We start from the raw sequence: 17001 nt of genomic DNA, 5'->3' as shown, positions 1-17001 counted from the left end.
GAGCAGAACTTTGTGGCCCTCTCATCTCAGCTTGAGGCTAGCAGCCTGAGGCTACAATAGCTGCTGCTAGCATGACACTTGTGAAAGTCTGGCTGAAGTGCCAGCAGGATTTAAACCCATCACAATGGAGGTTTCTGACAAGATGTGAGAAGGTTTGATTCTTTTTTCCCCGCTGGAGAAATTGTTATCAGGGTTTTCTTTTCTAACTGAGACTGAGAAAGCAATGGTAGATTGCTAAGAAGTCATTATGGGATGGGAGCTTGATGACAGTTTTCCAGGTTGCAAATGGTTTACTGGCAACACTTCCTTTGTGGGCACTGTGTGGCTTGTTAATTTGAAACCACTTGTTTGGACGGTACCACTGCTGTCATTACTGGCAGTCCACATAGACGTAATAAATCCAATTTATTGGATTTACCGGAACTTTGCATCAGGAATACAATGGTTGCAGTTGAAGACATACGTAAAATATTTACGTATGTTTCAGAAATACACTATGGGTCAAAACAAAAAGCAGTTTTTAGATTATTTCATCCAAACAAACCTGACTATGATGTGTTTTCCTCTACATCTAACAGTTTGCTACCAGCCTGGGTGGAAAAAATTGTCTTTTTATCCTGCTAGTTTCTGAGAATCGGTCTTCTTAGCATGTCTCAACCAGATCTAATGTGCACCTTTGACTAGACCACTCACTTTTGTAAGCCATGGACTTGCTAGTATGCTTTTGGATAATTGTTCTGCTGTATAAACCAAGTGTGCCAACTTCAGATTGTCATATTACCACCAACAAGTCCATGAAATGTTCTTTTCTGAAGAAATACTTCTAGTTTCACACCAGACATAACCAGGACTGCCATCTTTGGATCAGGGGATGATGCGTTGTTGTTTTTTTTATTTTAGCCTACTTTTTTGTTCACAAAGCTCCAATGAAAGATGTTGTGACTCAGCCTGGGTGGATTTAGTGAAATTCAGGTCAGCTTTCCAAAAACTGTGATTCATCAGTTACTTTTTCCCACATGGAGATAAAAAAAAAAAAAAATTCTCATTAAAAATGCTATTTCATATTCCAGCTTTCATTGTGGGACTAAAAAAGCAAAACGATGAAATCTGTGAGGGGGAACCTTTCCTCACAGCAGGCTAGCATTGTTGCAGTCAGACAGGTGGTGGTTAGTGTAAGGCATGGCTAAAACAAACCCTGGTTTCCAGCGTTTTGTTGGCTCATCCATCCATCACAGCCTCTACCTTCTGCACACGTTGTGCCTTTTTTCCTCTGTTGCTCCGAGTAGAGAAGAGTCATTATTCATACAAGCAGAGGATTTGTCACCACAACATGGACATTTCTCATTTTCGGATATCTCCTAAAGCAGCTGATTCTATTGTTTTTCCTTTGGCAGTCTCAATTACAGAGACTGTGGCCACTTTTCATCAAGCAGAAAAATACTTTCCAGACACAAAAACAGTAGAAAAGTAAACAATGGAAACTCTAAACAAAACTCAAGACAAAACCAAATGGTTAAAAAGCGGTTTGTCTAAGTTACCTTTAACACAAAATGCTTGTTAAGGTCTATTTGTTTCTTGGAGGTAAAGTTGAAAATGTTCATCACGAGAGCTTCAGCGGAAGAAATATTCACATCCACTTTTTTTACTTCAAATCAAAGCTAAAAGGGGAGGCATAACTGTGAAGTGGTAGGAAATGATAACTTCTTAGAATATCAGTTTTTAAGTCCTTGCCCCACACTCCCAGTTGGATTTATTTCTGAACTTTGACTAGACCTAAAGTTAAATTTTGGTCTCTTTGGCCAAGAGCTCAGGTCTAATGTGGCAAACTGAAAACAAAATGTTGTCCTGGATTTTATTTTGGGACATTGACTAGAAATGCACATCAGACTTTAAAGCTTATTTCCATTTCAATATTGTTTTCCTTCTCCTTAAATGTATCAAGATAAAATCGCAATTAAAAAAAAACAAAAAAACACTGACATTTTAGTGCATAAATTAACAAAACCTCAGAATTTATCATGCTTAAAACTGCTGTAAGGTTCTCTGTAAATTTGAGTTTAAGCAATTCAGAGGAGCACTCTGACCATCATATATTGCATGACTGAGAAAACAAATTACGCTTCAGGCAGTAAAGTGGCTCTTTGGTCAGAGGGCGCTCCTGCAGGGCCATCAGACTGATTATGTGAATGGGACATGGTTTGAAGCCACAGCCGCTAAAGTGTGTACAAAACACACTTAATCAGATCAGATTGGAGTTGCCATTGGTTGCATTTTAACCTTAATCACCAGCACGTTAATATGAAAACATCAGCATAATTACAGTAAACAAACAAGGAGCTTGTTGCAGTGTATCATGCTTGGTGCTTTTCCTGCTGTATAGATACGAGTGCATCATAACTCCAGTCCAAACATATACACTCACATTAGTGTGATCTGTCCCCAAAACTCATTTTGATAAATGATAAAACTACATAATGATAAATAGATGCTAAATTCATTCTGAGCTGAGATAATGCCTGTTGTACACCAGCTTTAAGAGTTAAAAATATATTTTCACAATGGAAACTTCATGTTTTAGCTCCAGTTCTTGTGCCAATTATCCTGTTGGTTATCTGAATGTTTGTATCCAGGAAACCTTCACATTTTTAACTGGATTTAGCAAATCAAAGTTTAATTGCACTTGAAATAACATGCCTATTAATTTCAATAACACCAACTCTTCTGGATTTTAATCCTGCTTATTATGCTGTTGCCACTGGCGACCCTAACCAATAAATATTAGATCATTAAAAATATACGAACAATGTTACACATTTTCAGATTAGTTTCTATTAATACCATTAACAATGTCTTTTGGATATAAGTAATATAAGAGCAAGTTTTATAAATTAGTCTCTATTTTTCCTCCATCCTGTATTTTCAAAGTCTGGTGTGCAAATCAAGTTTTAATACCTTTTATACTTAAATAATAAACATATTGAAACATATCCAAATTAGTAGATGAACTGTACATAAAAAAAAAAAAAACTATTTGAGGAAACTTCAATAGTGGCGAATAAAAGAAAAAAAAATCAACTGCAGTAAGAGAGCAGATGAAGCATCAAATTGTAGCTTAAACAGCATTTAAAAGATTTGAAAGTCAGACATTCTCCACGCTTTAACCCCAACACAAAGTTATTCTAAAGTAAAACATGTATTTCTATCTTCAAGCACGCGTTTGAGAAAATGTGCGGTGTTGTGACCCGCTCCTGGTCGTTAGCTGGTTCTCCTCTGCACTATTTATAGAAAGTGTGCGGTCTGGTCCCCCAGCTGTACACCTGGACACTAAACAAAGGTCAGCGTCTGGCATTCAAAACTAGTCGCATCATTTTACAACCTCCAGTCGAATTACTCCCCTACATTCACTGCAGGGTCTGTGGACTTTGGAGACATGCAGTCGTTTGATTAAAACACAGAAAACCTGTTCCTTCTTGTTGCTGGAATCAAACTGTTGTTTCTCTCTGTTTGCATGCTTGCTTTTTGCAGCCATATGCAACGCAGCTTTTCTCACTTCCATGTGTCGGCTCTTGTTTTGACTATAGATGTGAGAGTGTTTCATATCGCTTGCACAGGCAGGAATCACTCGGTTGCTATGGTATCATGTAGTGGCAGTTTCTACCGAATGAACCTAAAGTGAACAAAGAAAACTCCTGACCCTGATGTAAGGAAGCAGACAGCCGGCAGATAGTGAAGACATGTGAGGCCAAGTTTTGTTTCAGTGATGATTTTGCGGAGAACTGCAGTCGGATCTGAGATGATGAAGTATCTGAGAAGAGGGTTGTACGTTTACCAGGTTGCTTACTTAAACATAATTAGTCAGGAGAGAGAAAAAAAAAGACAAGTCTAGACGAGCACTAGACGAGAAGAGGTGGCTCGAAATAGAAAGGAGCAACTCGTCTCTATGGAAACGAAAGGCAAAAACAGTGGCACACACACCGCCATGAAAGACATGTAAGGGATGAGGGTGAAATAGAGCAAGAGGAGAGATGGGGAGAGAGAGAGAGAGAGAGAGAGAGAGAGAGGAGACGTGGCAGGAAGACAATGAAGGGAGGGAAAGATTGTGAGCTACCAAAAGTGACGAGTGTCACAGGAGTAAATATCGACGTCATTCCTGTCGCTGCTTTTATCCCTCTTTGAAACAACTAATTTCCTTTCAAGCAGACACTCTGGAGAGTCATTTCTTTAGCAATTCACTCATGTTTTAGTGACTCCCAACATGCCACTGACCAGTAATTACTGAAACACTGACTGTTTTTACTATTATTTTTTATTATTGAACATTACAAGCAATAAATACAACTGTATATCAGAACTTTAAAGGTCAAGAGTATTCGTTATAGTGACATCTAGAGGTAAGATTTCAACACTAAAATCTACAAATGTTTCTCAAAAGATGTAATTTTAGCATTTCAGTTCAAAAAGTAAAACTCTCTCATGACTAATGAAAACCACAATTCAGTTCTTCAGAAACTATGTCATATAAAACTAAAATAATTTTCAATTAATAGTTATTAGCCTACTAAAAAACATGTCCATGCACTGTACAGTATGTAAAATCTCCAGAGTCAAAGGTTTACACAATCAACAATGTTCAGGAATTATTTCAAAGCTTTCTAGATTTTTAACTTTGCTAAATATTCTAATCAACCTGATGAACTTAACACGATGATGTGAGAACAAAAAGACCAACCGAGTGTTTGGATCAAGTCTGACTGCAGCTAAAAGAGATACAAGGAATCAAATTTGGCCTTTAGGAAGCATCATCTGATCAGACAGAAGCTGCTAACAAATCCATTTGACCAAAAAGGGAAAATCCAAGAGCAGGAAAGAGGCCAAGCAAACCTGCTGCAAAGCAGAGCAGCACCAGCACAGACTGAGCAGCTTCAAAGCACTTAAATTCACCTGCTTGTATAATTGTGATTGTAAAATTGAACAAGTTCCTCTGCGTCCCCATCAGGCAGAGACAGAGAGGATCTTTTCTGTTAAAGGTGGAGAATCCTGACATCTTTTGTGACTATTAGTATATGGTTTTTGATCAAACCCAAAGAGAACAATTTTTTCCTCATCTTATTTTAATGGAGACAAATAAAATTCTGTGATGTGAGGCCATGCTGTGGTTTGACACCCTGCCACACTGATTATCCTGGTAATTGTCCAGGCGTACAGGGCCAGCATGCTCGCTAAGCGGAACCGGCACCTTTTGAGGCTCTTCAGAGAAAAATGACGAGGCTGTTTCAGGACGTGGTCTTATTGTGATGTTGCCCAGCTGACTATCCGTCTGACTTTGGTTGTTGATTTAAGCATTGTGTTGTTGATTGCAAGAAAAAAAACGATCTGAAGATGTGTCAAAATCTTACAGGTCCAAGTGGTTCACCAAGAAAAAATGGAGGAATTAAGTTTATCTTTTAAAAAAATATTTCAAAAATACTTTTCTTTGCATATTTTTTTTTCATAGCAATTGATGTTGGTAAATGTGGAGCTGATGATTTTGTTTTTCTTCAAAAAAGTAATATGTTTTTGTTTTCCTAATCTCATAATTCTCAGAGTGAGATTATAATACAGCAATAAATGTAAAAAGAATTGGAAGATGTTTCTGGATCTCGGCTGCTCCACTTAGACATGATATTCCATCTGATGAGATTAATTCAGCTGTGGAAACATCTGCCCAGAATTTACATTATTAATGGTGATTAACATCTTTCCACACGTTACTTAATCTGACATCATTTGCAGCTGGCATAATTACTCATGAACTTTTCATCATTACAACCACACACATCTTAATGTTTTTACTTTAATAAGCCATCAGAAATTAGTGCATAATGGTAGAAAAAGGAAATAATACTCTGGTTTCTAAATAAGAGAGATCAGCACTTAAGTTCCTGCTTAAGACTGGCAAAATATGAAGGCGATCGAGGTTGTCAACACTTTTACAAAGCATCATAGTTCACCTCATAGCTGCTAAGTAAAGGTTGTGTATTTGCAGGCATCACTACAGTGCTGACCATGACCACCCTGAGCACAGTGGCCAGAAACTCCCTACCCAGAGTCTCCTACGTGACGGCCATGGACCTGTTCGTCACCGTCTGCTTCCTGTTCGTCTTTGCCGCCATGATCGAGTACGCCATGCTCAATTACTACTCCTACAGTATACGCAGACCGCCTCCCAAGATGCAGCGAATGGTAAGTCTGCATTGTGCAATAATACTTTCTGATATCTGCTACACGCAGGGCTCTTTGTGCAGAGCCAAATCAGCTTTTGAAGCATGCATCAGTGCCTTTCATTTAAATATTCCTGTAATGTTTCCAAATAGTGACATTGCTAAACTAGTCCAACTGATGCTCCTATCTGCTGTTGCCTTGTCACTCACTGGACCTCAAAGGGAAACAAGATGTCCACTAAAAGACACTAAGCAGCTACAAAGGGGCAGAAAAAGGCAACAGAACAGGGGAACCAAAGGGAAACTACTACAAACGATATTAGAAACACAAAGAAACCGACCACAGAGAGATACAGAGTGCAGACATGACAACCCCGAACCATATTGTGTGCCTGCGTGGGGGGATAGGGAAGTCACTGGAATTTTAATGAAGATAATTAACATGACAAACAGTACGGACTTTAATCAAATATCTCAAAACATTGCTTTCGTGGCTGCCATAGCAACTTCAAAGGGCGATTAGGACTCTAAGTGATCATCCATAGCGTGTATGAAATGCTGCTAAACATAACAAAAGAAGGGGAGAAACTTCATCAACATGCAGTTGAAGCTGGAGCTGGATATTACATACTATAAAAAGACAATCTTTATTTTCTCCCTCCGTCTGACACTGAATCAGAAACCTTTCATGTTTTAGGTCATTTAGGGTTAGAATTGATTTTCTTTGCTAAATGCCATAAGTTTACATACATTTCCTCCTCACAAGCTTCAAGCAATGACTGCTGGATTTCCTCCTGATAGAACTGGTACAAGTTTGGCTGCCTTGTTCACAGAAACCTCTAGATACTTCAGAAGATGGACTTTGTTGTCCTTAAGCCACTTTGCAACTAATTTGTCTGCATGATTGAGATCACTGAACATTTGGAAGACTTGTTGAAGCAACATGTAAAGATATCAGACAAGAAGTAGAACCTACAACCAAAGTGACTACAAAGTGGCTTAAGGACAACAAGTTAATGTTTTGTTGTGTCAGAAATGGATCAGAACTCCAGCAAACGATTGTGAGAAGCTTGTGCAAAGAATGCCAAAAAGTTTGATCAAAGTCATACAGTTCAAAGGCAATGCTACCAAATACTGAGCATGTATGTAAACCTTTGACGTTACCAAATAAATTTGACATATCCCCTGTGTTACTATTGTGCCATTTAGCAAACAGAAATAATTTGGTAACCGACCTAAAACAGTAGAGGTTAGACTTTAAAGCATGACTGTCTGGTTTGATCTGTTCCCTTCCCATGTGATCTACTATTTGTAGCAGCACCATCCATCATCTATGAACAACCTTTTTGAGGCTGCAGAAACTGCTCCTGAGCCCTTGCTAATAATGTCTTCTGCTACACATCATTCTTTCAAAAACAGATATCGATTCCATCCGTATGATGCGCCATCTGTCTGTGCATCCAGCTCACTTCCCAGGAATCTGACAAGTCTTTATGAACACCTGTGCTCGGTTAAAAAACATTTCCTCTCCAGTCTTCGCCCCTCACGCTGTGCGTGGGCGTCCTCCAAGGCTGTACCTGCCGCGAGTGCCTTAATGTCGGCGGCACACACGCACTCGAATTGAGTCAGCTGCCGCCGCCGCCGCCGCTGCTGTCATCTCTTCCTCTCTCCAGATCTGCTCCCTATTCATTATTTCCTCCTCATGTGGAGGAGTTCTGCTCAATGTGTCTCAGGGCCAAAACCACTGTCAGCTTGGACCGAACAATTAAGTTGCCTTTTATCCAGCCACCCTCTTCTGGGTTTTGGCCGATCCTGCGTGTTCCCACCTCGTCCCCCTCGTGGGCATCTTTTCAGTGCCCACTCAATCAATTCTCCATCGCATGCCACTCGTCCCTGACCGGAGAAGGAAAGGGGTTTTAAAATACATCTCAAGTCCCACCTCATATTTCCTGTTCTAAACCTTTTGACTACAGTCAGTGCAGGTTTTATAAAGCAGCGATTTGACTTTTGATTTTCTGTTTCTAATTCAATTTGAGCTTCTAAAAAGAAAGCTTTGAATGTGAAATTGTATTTCTGTTGTGGATCAGTTTTATTGATGGTTTGTGTTGGGAATGTTTTTACCATCTGAAAAGAAATTTGTCTATTTGGTGATTGTATGAAACGACCCACGTGTGTCAAGGATTTGTTTTCATGAACTCAGTTCATTTGTCCACACAGGCTCTTCTCAAGCTAGAATACAACAAAAAGGTTAAAGTGCAGCTCAGAGAGTAAAGGTTGTACTCCAGATTCACTGCTCACAAGAATATCTCAACTGTTTATTTCAATTCATTGTGATTCTTATGGTTTGTGGCTGTGGAAACACAAAATCTACTATTACCAAGACTGATGAGAAACTATTTAATGCAGAAAGCATGTCCTTGTACCGTATAGTGTGAATTAGTTCAGGTGTTTACTTTGCAGCAGTAGCGGCATTGAGCTGAGCTCTGATGTTTCACATCTTCATCTGGTTCTCTGGGGTTCGGGTCAGGCCAGATGGCTGGTCAATCAAGCACAGTAACACCGTCAGTATTAAAGGAGGTGGATTTTTTTTGGTGTGTGTGGGCAGGTGACGAGTCCTGCTGGGAAATAGAAATCAACACCTCCATAACACTTGTCACCAGGAGAAAGCATTAAGTTCTCCAACACTTCCTGGTTGACGGCTGCTTTAACTGTGGATTTGATTAAACACAGTGGACCAGTAGGAAATTGATTTCCAGCAATTTGTCTGCAGCTCAATTAAGACGAGTTGAGAATCGTCTGTTTGGCAGCTGTGCTAAGGCTTTTACAAGGCGATACGTTTAAAGGAATTTTGGCCAAAATGATTTTTGCAATCATTGTGTCCCGTCTTGTTTTAATTAGTTGCTCATGCACAGCGGATGTAGAGCTTGTTAAAGCAGATGATTGACTGTTTTATAGTAAACTGTTCACAAAATGCAGTTGCAGAAAACCACAGACCATTTATAATCACATTTGTTGCAAAATCTATTACAGAAGGTAACAATTATAGAGGTAAATCCAGGTTAACAAATTGGACTGTTTGACCATGTTGTACTTTAAGAGGATCCTTTAATATTCAGTTAAGTCCAACTCTAACATGTTGTGAGTTACTCATCTTGTGAATGGATTCTTAGAAGTGATACTATTTGGATTTTCCCCATTCTGTGTTGCAGGCCTACTCATCCTTCAACATGGGTCGCACACCTCGAGCCATGATGCCAATGGGAAACTCTTTGTTCTGGCACGACTACGACGACAACTGCCTGTACGAGTGCCTGGACGGCAAAGACTGCAAGAGCTTTTTCTGCTGCTTTGAAGAGTGTAAAGAAGGCGGCTGGAGGAAAGGACGGATCCACCTCAACATCCAGGAGCTGGATTCCTACTCCCGGGTGTTTTTCCCCACCTCCTTCTTGCTTTTTAACATAGTCTACTGGGTCAGCTACCTCTACCTCTAGTCTGATCGGGCGGCCATCTTTGGACCCTGCTGGAGCAGCTCTCATCGTATCCCACCGAGACTGGAGACGTGAGGTCTCAACCAAGTAGTGGAGGAAATTAGCTGGATCTGCATTATGGGAAGTTTTTACAGACACACTTCTTCAAGGGTGATTATTTTGATGGCCAGGATTTTTAAAAAATGGCTTTACTTCTCTGTCAGGATGGAAAGACTGATTTTATAACTCTTTGAGGAAACCAAACTGTGACTTGAGAGAAGTTCGGGGACAGGGTTGCAAAGCTGAATCTTGGACATCGAGATAGCCAAGCACCCATAGTGCCTTCTCTGGAAAGGGTGCGGCAACAAAGTATGCGGCTTCAGAGTTCCCTCCGTTTTTCTTTTCCACCTCATCAGTCACCATTCCGCATGCTGAGCTGTCCATCTACCAACGAAACCAACCTGGATCACAGTTTTTCACAAATGGACATGTTTAAAGTTATTGCTTTTATTTTGTAGCAGCTTAGTTTTAGTTCTATGCTAGAATTAGTTATTTTCCTATGGTAACATTTCTCTTTTCTTATCAAGCTGGACATGAGTTTACAGCAACACCAATGCATCAGTCAGCTGTTTAATACGAGTCGGCAGCCTGTTGTTACTGATGTTTTACGACCACGGGATGCAGTTTACAACATTCTTACGCAACAAATGTATACCAACCAAACTAAACTTACAGCCCTGGGAATATCATGTATCTTTAAATACACAAATAAGCTTAGCTATAGGAGTGCTTTCATTCAGAGCAGATATTTAGTTACTCTATTAAATATGCTTATTTAGATTTTTCTACTGTCATTTTTAATTTCCCAGTCTCTTTGTAAATGAAAAGTTTGACATTTTGGGAGGTTTTTGTTTATCAGGAGTATGGCTAACTCTATAAAAGCTCAACTTCTATATTTCCATGTGTTTTGTTCTGGATTTAGCTCTACTCCTGAAAGTAATCTTCATTTCAACACTTACACACTCCAGAAATTCACAAATGAGATAAATTACTAGATTAGGAAAACCTTTCATCTACAAAAGACAATCAGAGAATCTGGTAATTTATTATAATATTCCTCACATAACTTTTTGTTTCTTCTGGTAATTTGATTGCCTATTTACAGTGACACATTATGAGTATCTATGGTAAAGGTATTTTTTTCTGTGCGATGGTTGTGAACTTCAATGTCTAGAACGAAGGTGAAGATAATATTTTTGCCACGTTTTATGGGAACTGTGTGCCACGTGAACTGTGATTAAACTTGAACTTTTAAAGAAAAGTATTAGGCTACTTACTACCATTTGGACCAAGGTTTAGACATTAGATTTAGTAACTATCTCTGACTGAGCCTGATTGAGCATTAGCAAACCTTTTAGCTGAACCTTAAAGACGTTTTACCGAAGCTAACCAAACAGCTAACTTCACACAAATGGTCAGAACTCTATGAAGTAAAATTGGAATAAACGTAGTAGTCTTTAGCACCAGGTGAGGGGAACTTTGAGTGAAAAGTTAAAATTAATACCCATTTGATTTACTAAACAATCTGTGCCTCGAAAAAGTGTCTGCTGCATCGTTGATTTCTTCAGTTTATGCTTTTTATACTATTTTTTTAGATCTATCTAAATAGAACCTATTTTGCAACATTAAGTTGAAAAAGCCACCAATTATTCTCCTACCTAAAGATATGAAAGAACGGAGAAGATAATTGACATTTATTCATCTGTGAAGGGTTAAAAAACTATTGAGATGACTTAAGATCTCGTGGTACAGAGGATAATGTCTAAAGCCCTGCAGGCTTTCCTTGCCTCAGGTAAAGTCAGCATCTATGATCTAACAATATTTGAGAATCTGAAGGAAATCTGAAGTAGGTCAAACTACTACTAACCCAAAAGGAAAAGACGATCCACTAAATGGTCGTTTTTTGGGGAAATTGTTCTGACTGACAAAATGTCCTAACAGCTGTGCCTCTCATTGCATAAAAAACACAACCTACCCTTAAACATGTTGGTGGCAGTGTGAAGGTCTTTGCTGCTCCAGGAACCGGGCCTCGACTGGAACCATGGACTTCGATCCCCTCCAGAACCTTCAAAGAAGAATGCAGAAACATCAACTCATAACTTCAGGCTTAAGCACATTTAGGTTTGTCAAAAAGAAAAGTAAAAACGTTTTTACATTACATTTCTTCACAGTAATGTAAGACACTCACAAATAACACTCTTCCGTTATGAAGGGGTTGAAAGACAACAGCTAGCAGCAAGAATTAGATTTTAAATCCCTAAAATAACACGTCAGATTGGGCCATGGGTTCACTGAGATAGTAGTAGATAAACGCTTTCTGATGGTGCCGTTTGCTTCCCAGCAACTTCTTCAGCCACATAAATAGCTTTGTGTAATGGTTGCGTGCACCGGATGCATTTCTCAAGTAAATAAAATTAGCAAGGAATGAAGAAACAAATTTATGACAACCAAATCTGATTCCTGGTGCTGAAAATAGAAGCTCGTAGTGAAAATCCGGACATTTAGACAATATAAAAACCCTGTTCTGTGTATGTACCAACGTATCAAGTAAGCAACATTTAACAACAGTGTACCTACTGATGCCTCCTTCCAGCAAAATCAAACAAAGCTCCGTTCTTCAAGATAAAATTAAATTACTGCACTCCTATTTCCATCAAGGACCTCATACCAAAAAATATCCATCTAATAAAAATCAACCAAAATCTCAGGAAAGTTTTCAAACTCCTTGTTGAATCTGTGCCACAAATGATTAACCAGTTCAATCCATACTAGCAGGGTGTACCTAATACAGTGGCCAGTGAGTGTAGGTGTCTAATATTGCCCATGTGTGATACAAGAGACCCCAAGAGCCCTTGGAGTCCCTCAGAGGCAGCGGTGGTTTTGACAAATGTCACTCTTAGACGCCGCAAGAATGAGAATGACTTTATGCAGCTTAACCTTTGCCACCGAAATATTACACTGGTTTTCTTCTCCAAACCTCAGCAGCAACACAGATCTCCCCGACAAAATGTCAAACTATTTATTTAAAAAGCCCGTAAGCTGCCGTTGCGCCTGCAAACGGTGGGAACTGACTTTGAAGGACGATAACAGTCGTCCATCCCAACACAAATGCAAACGCGGGAGACCCTGTGCTGCTCGAGTTCACCAATTTGAAATGATTAGCTGCCATATGTTGTGATGCTCCACGTTCACATGGTGCACAGGGCAGAGCTGGAAATGGATGATACGGGATGTTTGCTGATGGCTCTTGATGGAGTCTCTCCGTTCCCTCCTCAAACAGATAAAACCCGCCGCCATATGTTTGTGTGTGGACCCAAACGTTCAGGCAAACAAGCGGACGGTGCCAGCGTGATCTGGAATCTGTCTTTGGTTTTTGTTGACTGTTCTATGGCGTTTCTTGCGGTTTTTTGGCTTCGTAGAACAATCAACCCGTCTTTTCTGTCCTCCTTCCCGCACCGACACACTCTCCCCGGTATCCGAAGCTTTTCTGTGAGATGTATCTAATTAATGTTTCTATTTTCATACAGTTATGGAATGTATGTTAGGCCAGTAGCAAGGCTGGAGTCGGTCTGGTTACAGTTCAGTCAGTTCGTGCCGCGTAAATTAGTCTATTTTTAGTGGGGCTTGCATATTCATAAAGCCTCCATACCCATTTGTGTCCTGTCCAGAGACTTGTAATGGAAAATAAACCCGCTTTGAGTGTTGCTAGATGAACAGCAGAGGGGCTGTTACGCTGTGGGCCATTACTATTCTGCTGATTTACAGATTAACTCATGAGACAGTGGCATTTCATTAGTATTCAGCATATTCATCTCCTTAGAACTGACTGAACTAGCCAGAGCTTGGCCAACACCGCAGTAAACTCTCCTCACCTCTGGTATTTCTACTACACTTTATAAGTGTCTTAGTCTGTTGAGATACTTCAATAAAACAAAAAAGAAATCACTATTTTCTACGTCTCAATGGACATCACCTTGTCTGTATCAAGCGGCAGGAACCTGTGTTTGTAAAAGCTCTGTGGAGTCTGAGCGCTAATCCAAGATCAGCCCTGGTGAGCTTAATGAAGTCGCTGGAGCGGCCGCCTTTTCCACCAGACCTCGTCACCCCCATTAAGGTCTGCTTGTGTCAAAGCTGCAGAGTCGGTCCCATCGAGGCGGCAGAAAATCATGTATTACTGTTTTGTTTTTTTGTTTTTTTTTTCCCCCTCTCCCACAAAGCAATTTGCTCGTGATCGTCAGGGAGACGGCTGGAGGGCGGGGCAGGGAGCGAAACGCCAATGAGCCACACTGGTCTTGGATCAGCCCTCCCAGAGGAAGCTTTTATGAAAATGGGATCTTGGGTGAAATTAAGCATCTTTTCTATTGTGTAGTATCTTGCTTATATAAATAAATAATGTTTTGGTCAAGTGCGACAGTGAAGTGTTTTTGTCTAAGAATGAAACCTCGAGAGAAAAGTTTCAGTTCAGAAAGACACTTTAAATGAACATCTAATTTTACAGCTGATTGCAACTTGATGAGCATTTCCTTCTGAAAATAACTTTCATCTGCTGAATCCACATTCCTAAATATCTGGACGCACACACAACTAAGAGAATAATTTTATACGAAATCAACAGCAGCAAAAATGACATGGTTTACTTCTGTTGTCGGCAAAGAGCTTTCAGTGTTTTCCCTTCAAGATCTTTTGGACCAAGTTCTGTTTTTTGGGCAGCTTCGTGTTTTCCTGTGTATTTATCTGGCATAGAATAACTATTCTTAACAACATGTACTCCAGCCAGCAGTTTATCACAAGCAATCCAGCTAATATTTGGAAGAACGTGCTCCAGTCCAACGAGGCTTTTTATCTGACACAAGAAACATGGTCAGGGTCGCAATGTGAGAGAAACTGGTGAGTTATCACCATTCATGTGCAGCAGTGCATCGTTATGGATGCACTGGCGCCTCCTAATGGAGGCTTTCTCAACCAATGAAATCACAAACATACAACCATAAGCTACAATTTATCCTTGACGGCAAAAATACTAAATCTTAAAGTATTTTTTTTGTCCAATTTCTAGTGTGAATATCTTCGTACACTGGAAATAAGATAAAACTAACTATTTCCCAAGATACAGGAGCTTGTTTTAAGTCATTAATTCCTTAATGACCTCTGGGCCCTTGAAAGGTTATCATTGAAAGTCTGGATGTTTGCTTCTGTTGTCTAAAAGTATCACTAATCCAATGTTCTGCTGGAAAAGTTCAATTAATCCATCCACAATAAATACAGTGATTTACAACCGTCCTCTGGCTGTCTGTCTGCCTAATAACAATGACGCGACTAATATCCAGTGACAGATGCATGAGCACATCATTGCTTTCACCTCACTTTAGTGACCTAGTTTTCCCCGGCAGCGTGCAGACACAGAGAGGGAGAGAAAGGAGAGGAGTTGCGGGGTGGATGTGAAGGCAGTCGTGCTTCCTTGGCACAGGAGGAAGCTGCTGCCACCTACGCAGTAGCAGGGAAGCAGCCTATAAGGGCGTTTGATATGAAGGGGAAGCCACTGTGCCGCAGAAACCGAGGTTTTAATTCCTGCTGTAGTGAGCTGCGTCTGATAAACCTGGAGGGACTCGACTTAGGTGCTCCGATGGAAACGCGGCTGGCTTACAGCGCGTTGCTGGCGCAGTGATTCAATTTATGAATGCAGGACTTAAAGACAATGTGGTGAGTCGTCCGTTTGGAGAACAGGTTTTGGACTGGAGCAGGGGTTAGATTTATAGTGGGGAGAATAAGTGCTTTATACACTCACTGGTGATTTGTCAACTTTCACCTCGTCTAATTTCCATAAGTCATTTAGATAAATAGTTCCTCTAAGATCACCTTGTATGATTTTAAAATAATTTGCATTGCAAATCAGAATTTGATCACCTTCCAACCACACAGATGTGGTCATCTTTCAAAAGTCCTATAAACTCACTGTAAACTTTTCAAGTGTTGAGCAAAACTAGAGTAGAAACACCATCAGTGCAAAACATTTTGCATCAATTTACCGTCAGAACATTGCAGTGAGAGAGATTCTGGTTTGAATGCCTGGCGCCTTTCAGTCAGACTTTGTCTTATAGTTTGCAAACAAAACAGCTTCCCCTCCATCTCTTCTCAAGGTCTCAAGGTTAGAAACATCAGGTTTTATTATCACAGATCATCTGCACTCAGACACGTCGCCTACTCCCTTCGCTTTTTCGTCTTCCTCTTTACAGACTCTCATTTTCTCTCAGTTCAGCACCAGACAAGGCGCATAATTGCTTTGCATGCCAATTTGAAAAGTTGTTCCAAAGATACGGTAGATTTTATTGATTTTTCTGCCTCAACTAAAGATAATGTTTACTCTGAACTCTGATGGGGAAACGACACGCACATTATCCGAGCTCGACATGGAGGTTTAGAACAACCTGTGGCTTCGTTTTAGTCCGATTTCTACATGAAAACTGATAAAACACTGCAAGTTATCTAGATTAAGAGTTCCTCTGATATTCATTTCATTTCCATGTGAGCATTCGAGCGTTTTGGTTCAGACATCTCTAAAATAATCAACATGACAGCATCAGGAATGTCTTCACTCATTGGACTGACGGCTCCGTCCTGGTCTACTTCCTGTGACTCATTTTCTCCGTCTGATACTAAAATAGTCTTTGGAGAGGGAAAAAAAAACAAAACATCAAAGATAGATTGTTTGGGTGGCAAACGCCAGAGGGTTTCACCAGAATAAAGCGACTTTTAGCTGAGCAGCGAGTATTTAATCATTAATAGAGGCTAAGCGGTAAAGTTGTCACCAAGAATTAGCATTAGCTCCATCCAAAGCCCAGTTCAATACGGTCATGTAGATGGAGAGGGTGTTGTGTTTGGGTCAGCAAAGCTTATATGTAGAGACGAAGCGATCTGATATTCAGAGGTGTTTAAAAATGAAAGTGTAATGAGCCGCTTTCATTACATCTGCAAATTGGATGGAGAAAAGAAAGCTGGTGCCACAAACGGCTCGCTCTGCGGAGCAGCCGGCCCGCGGTTTTATTAATGGACACTCGAGGGAAATCTGTCCGCTGGCCAACTTTGTGTGATTTTAGGCCAACGGCAGAAATGTTTACGAGACAACAGAGGTAAAAAAGAAAAAAAAAAAAAAACCCTGGCGGTTTGTTCAGAGTCTGGATCTCACGCCACACCGCGCTGAAGACTTCATTAAAAGCGAATCCTGTCTCAGCGGCCGCAGAAACAAATGGGCCCTCAGGGGAAATCAGACTGAAATG

The 17001-nt window shown here is 40.2% G+C and overlaps 1 protein-coding gene across 1 annotated transcript in view; it reads left to right on the top strand.

Annotated features, from left to right (window-relative positions):
- LOC106946501 (gamma-aminobutyric acid receptor subunit gamma-3-like) overlaps positions 1-14132 on the top strand; it is an 84785-nt gene extending 70653 nt beyond the window's left edge. The window contains exons 9-10 of the mRNA XM_015030863.1: positions 6026-6222; positions 9410-14132. Of these exons, the coding sequence (XP_014886349.1) occupies positions 6026-6222; positions 9410-9691 (479 nt within the window). The 3' untranslated portion in view covers positions 9692-14132. The remainder of the gene's footprint in view (positions 1-6025; positions 6223-9409) is intronic.
- The last annotated feature ends 2869 nt before the right edge of the window (positions 14133-17001 follow it).

The sequence above is a fragment of the Poecilia latipinna genome, unplaced genomic scaffold (assembly GCF_001443285.1).
Source record: "Poecilia latipinna isolate Pla-1442-1.1 unplaced genomic scaffold, P_latipinna-1.0 Scaffold194, whole genome shotgun sequence".
Classification (NCBI taxonomy): domain Eukaryota; kingdom Metazoa; phylum Chordata; class Actinopteri; order Cyprinodontiformes; family Poeciliidae; genus Poecilia; species Poecilia latipinna.
This window is presented reverse-complemented; position numbering and strand designations above follow the sequence as displayed.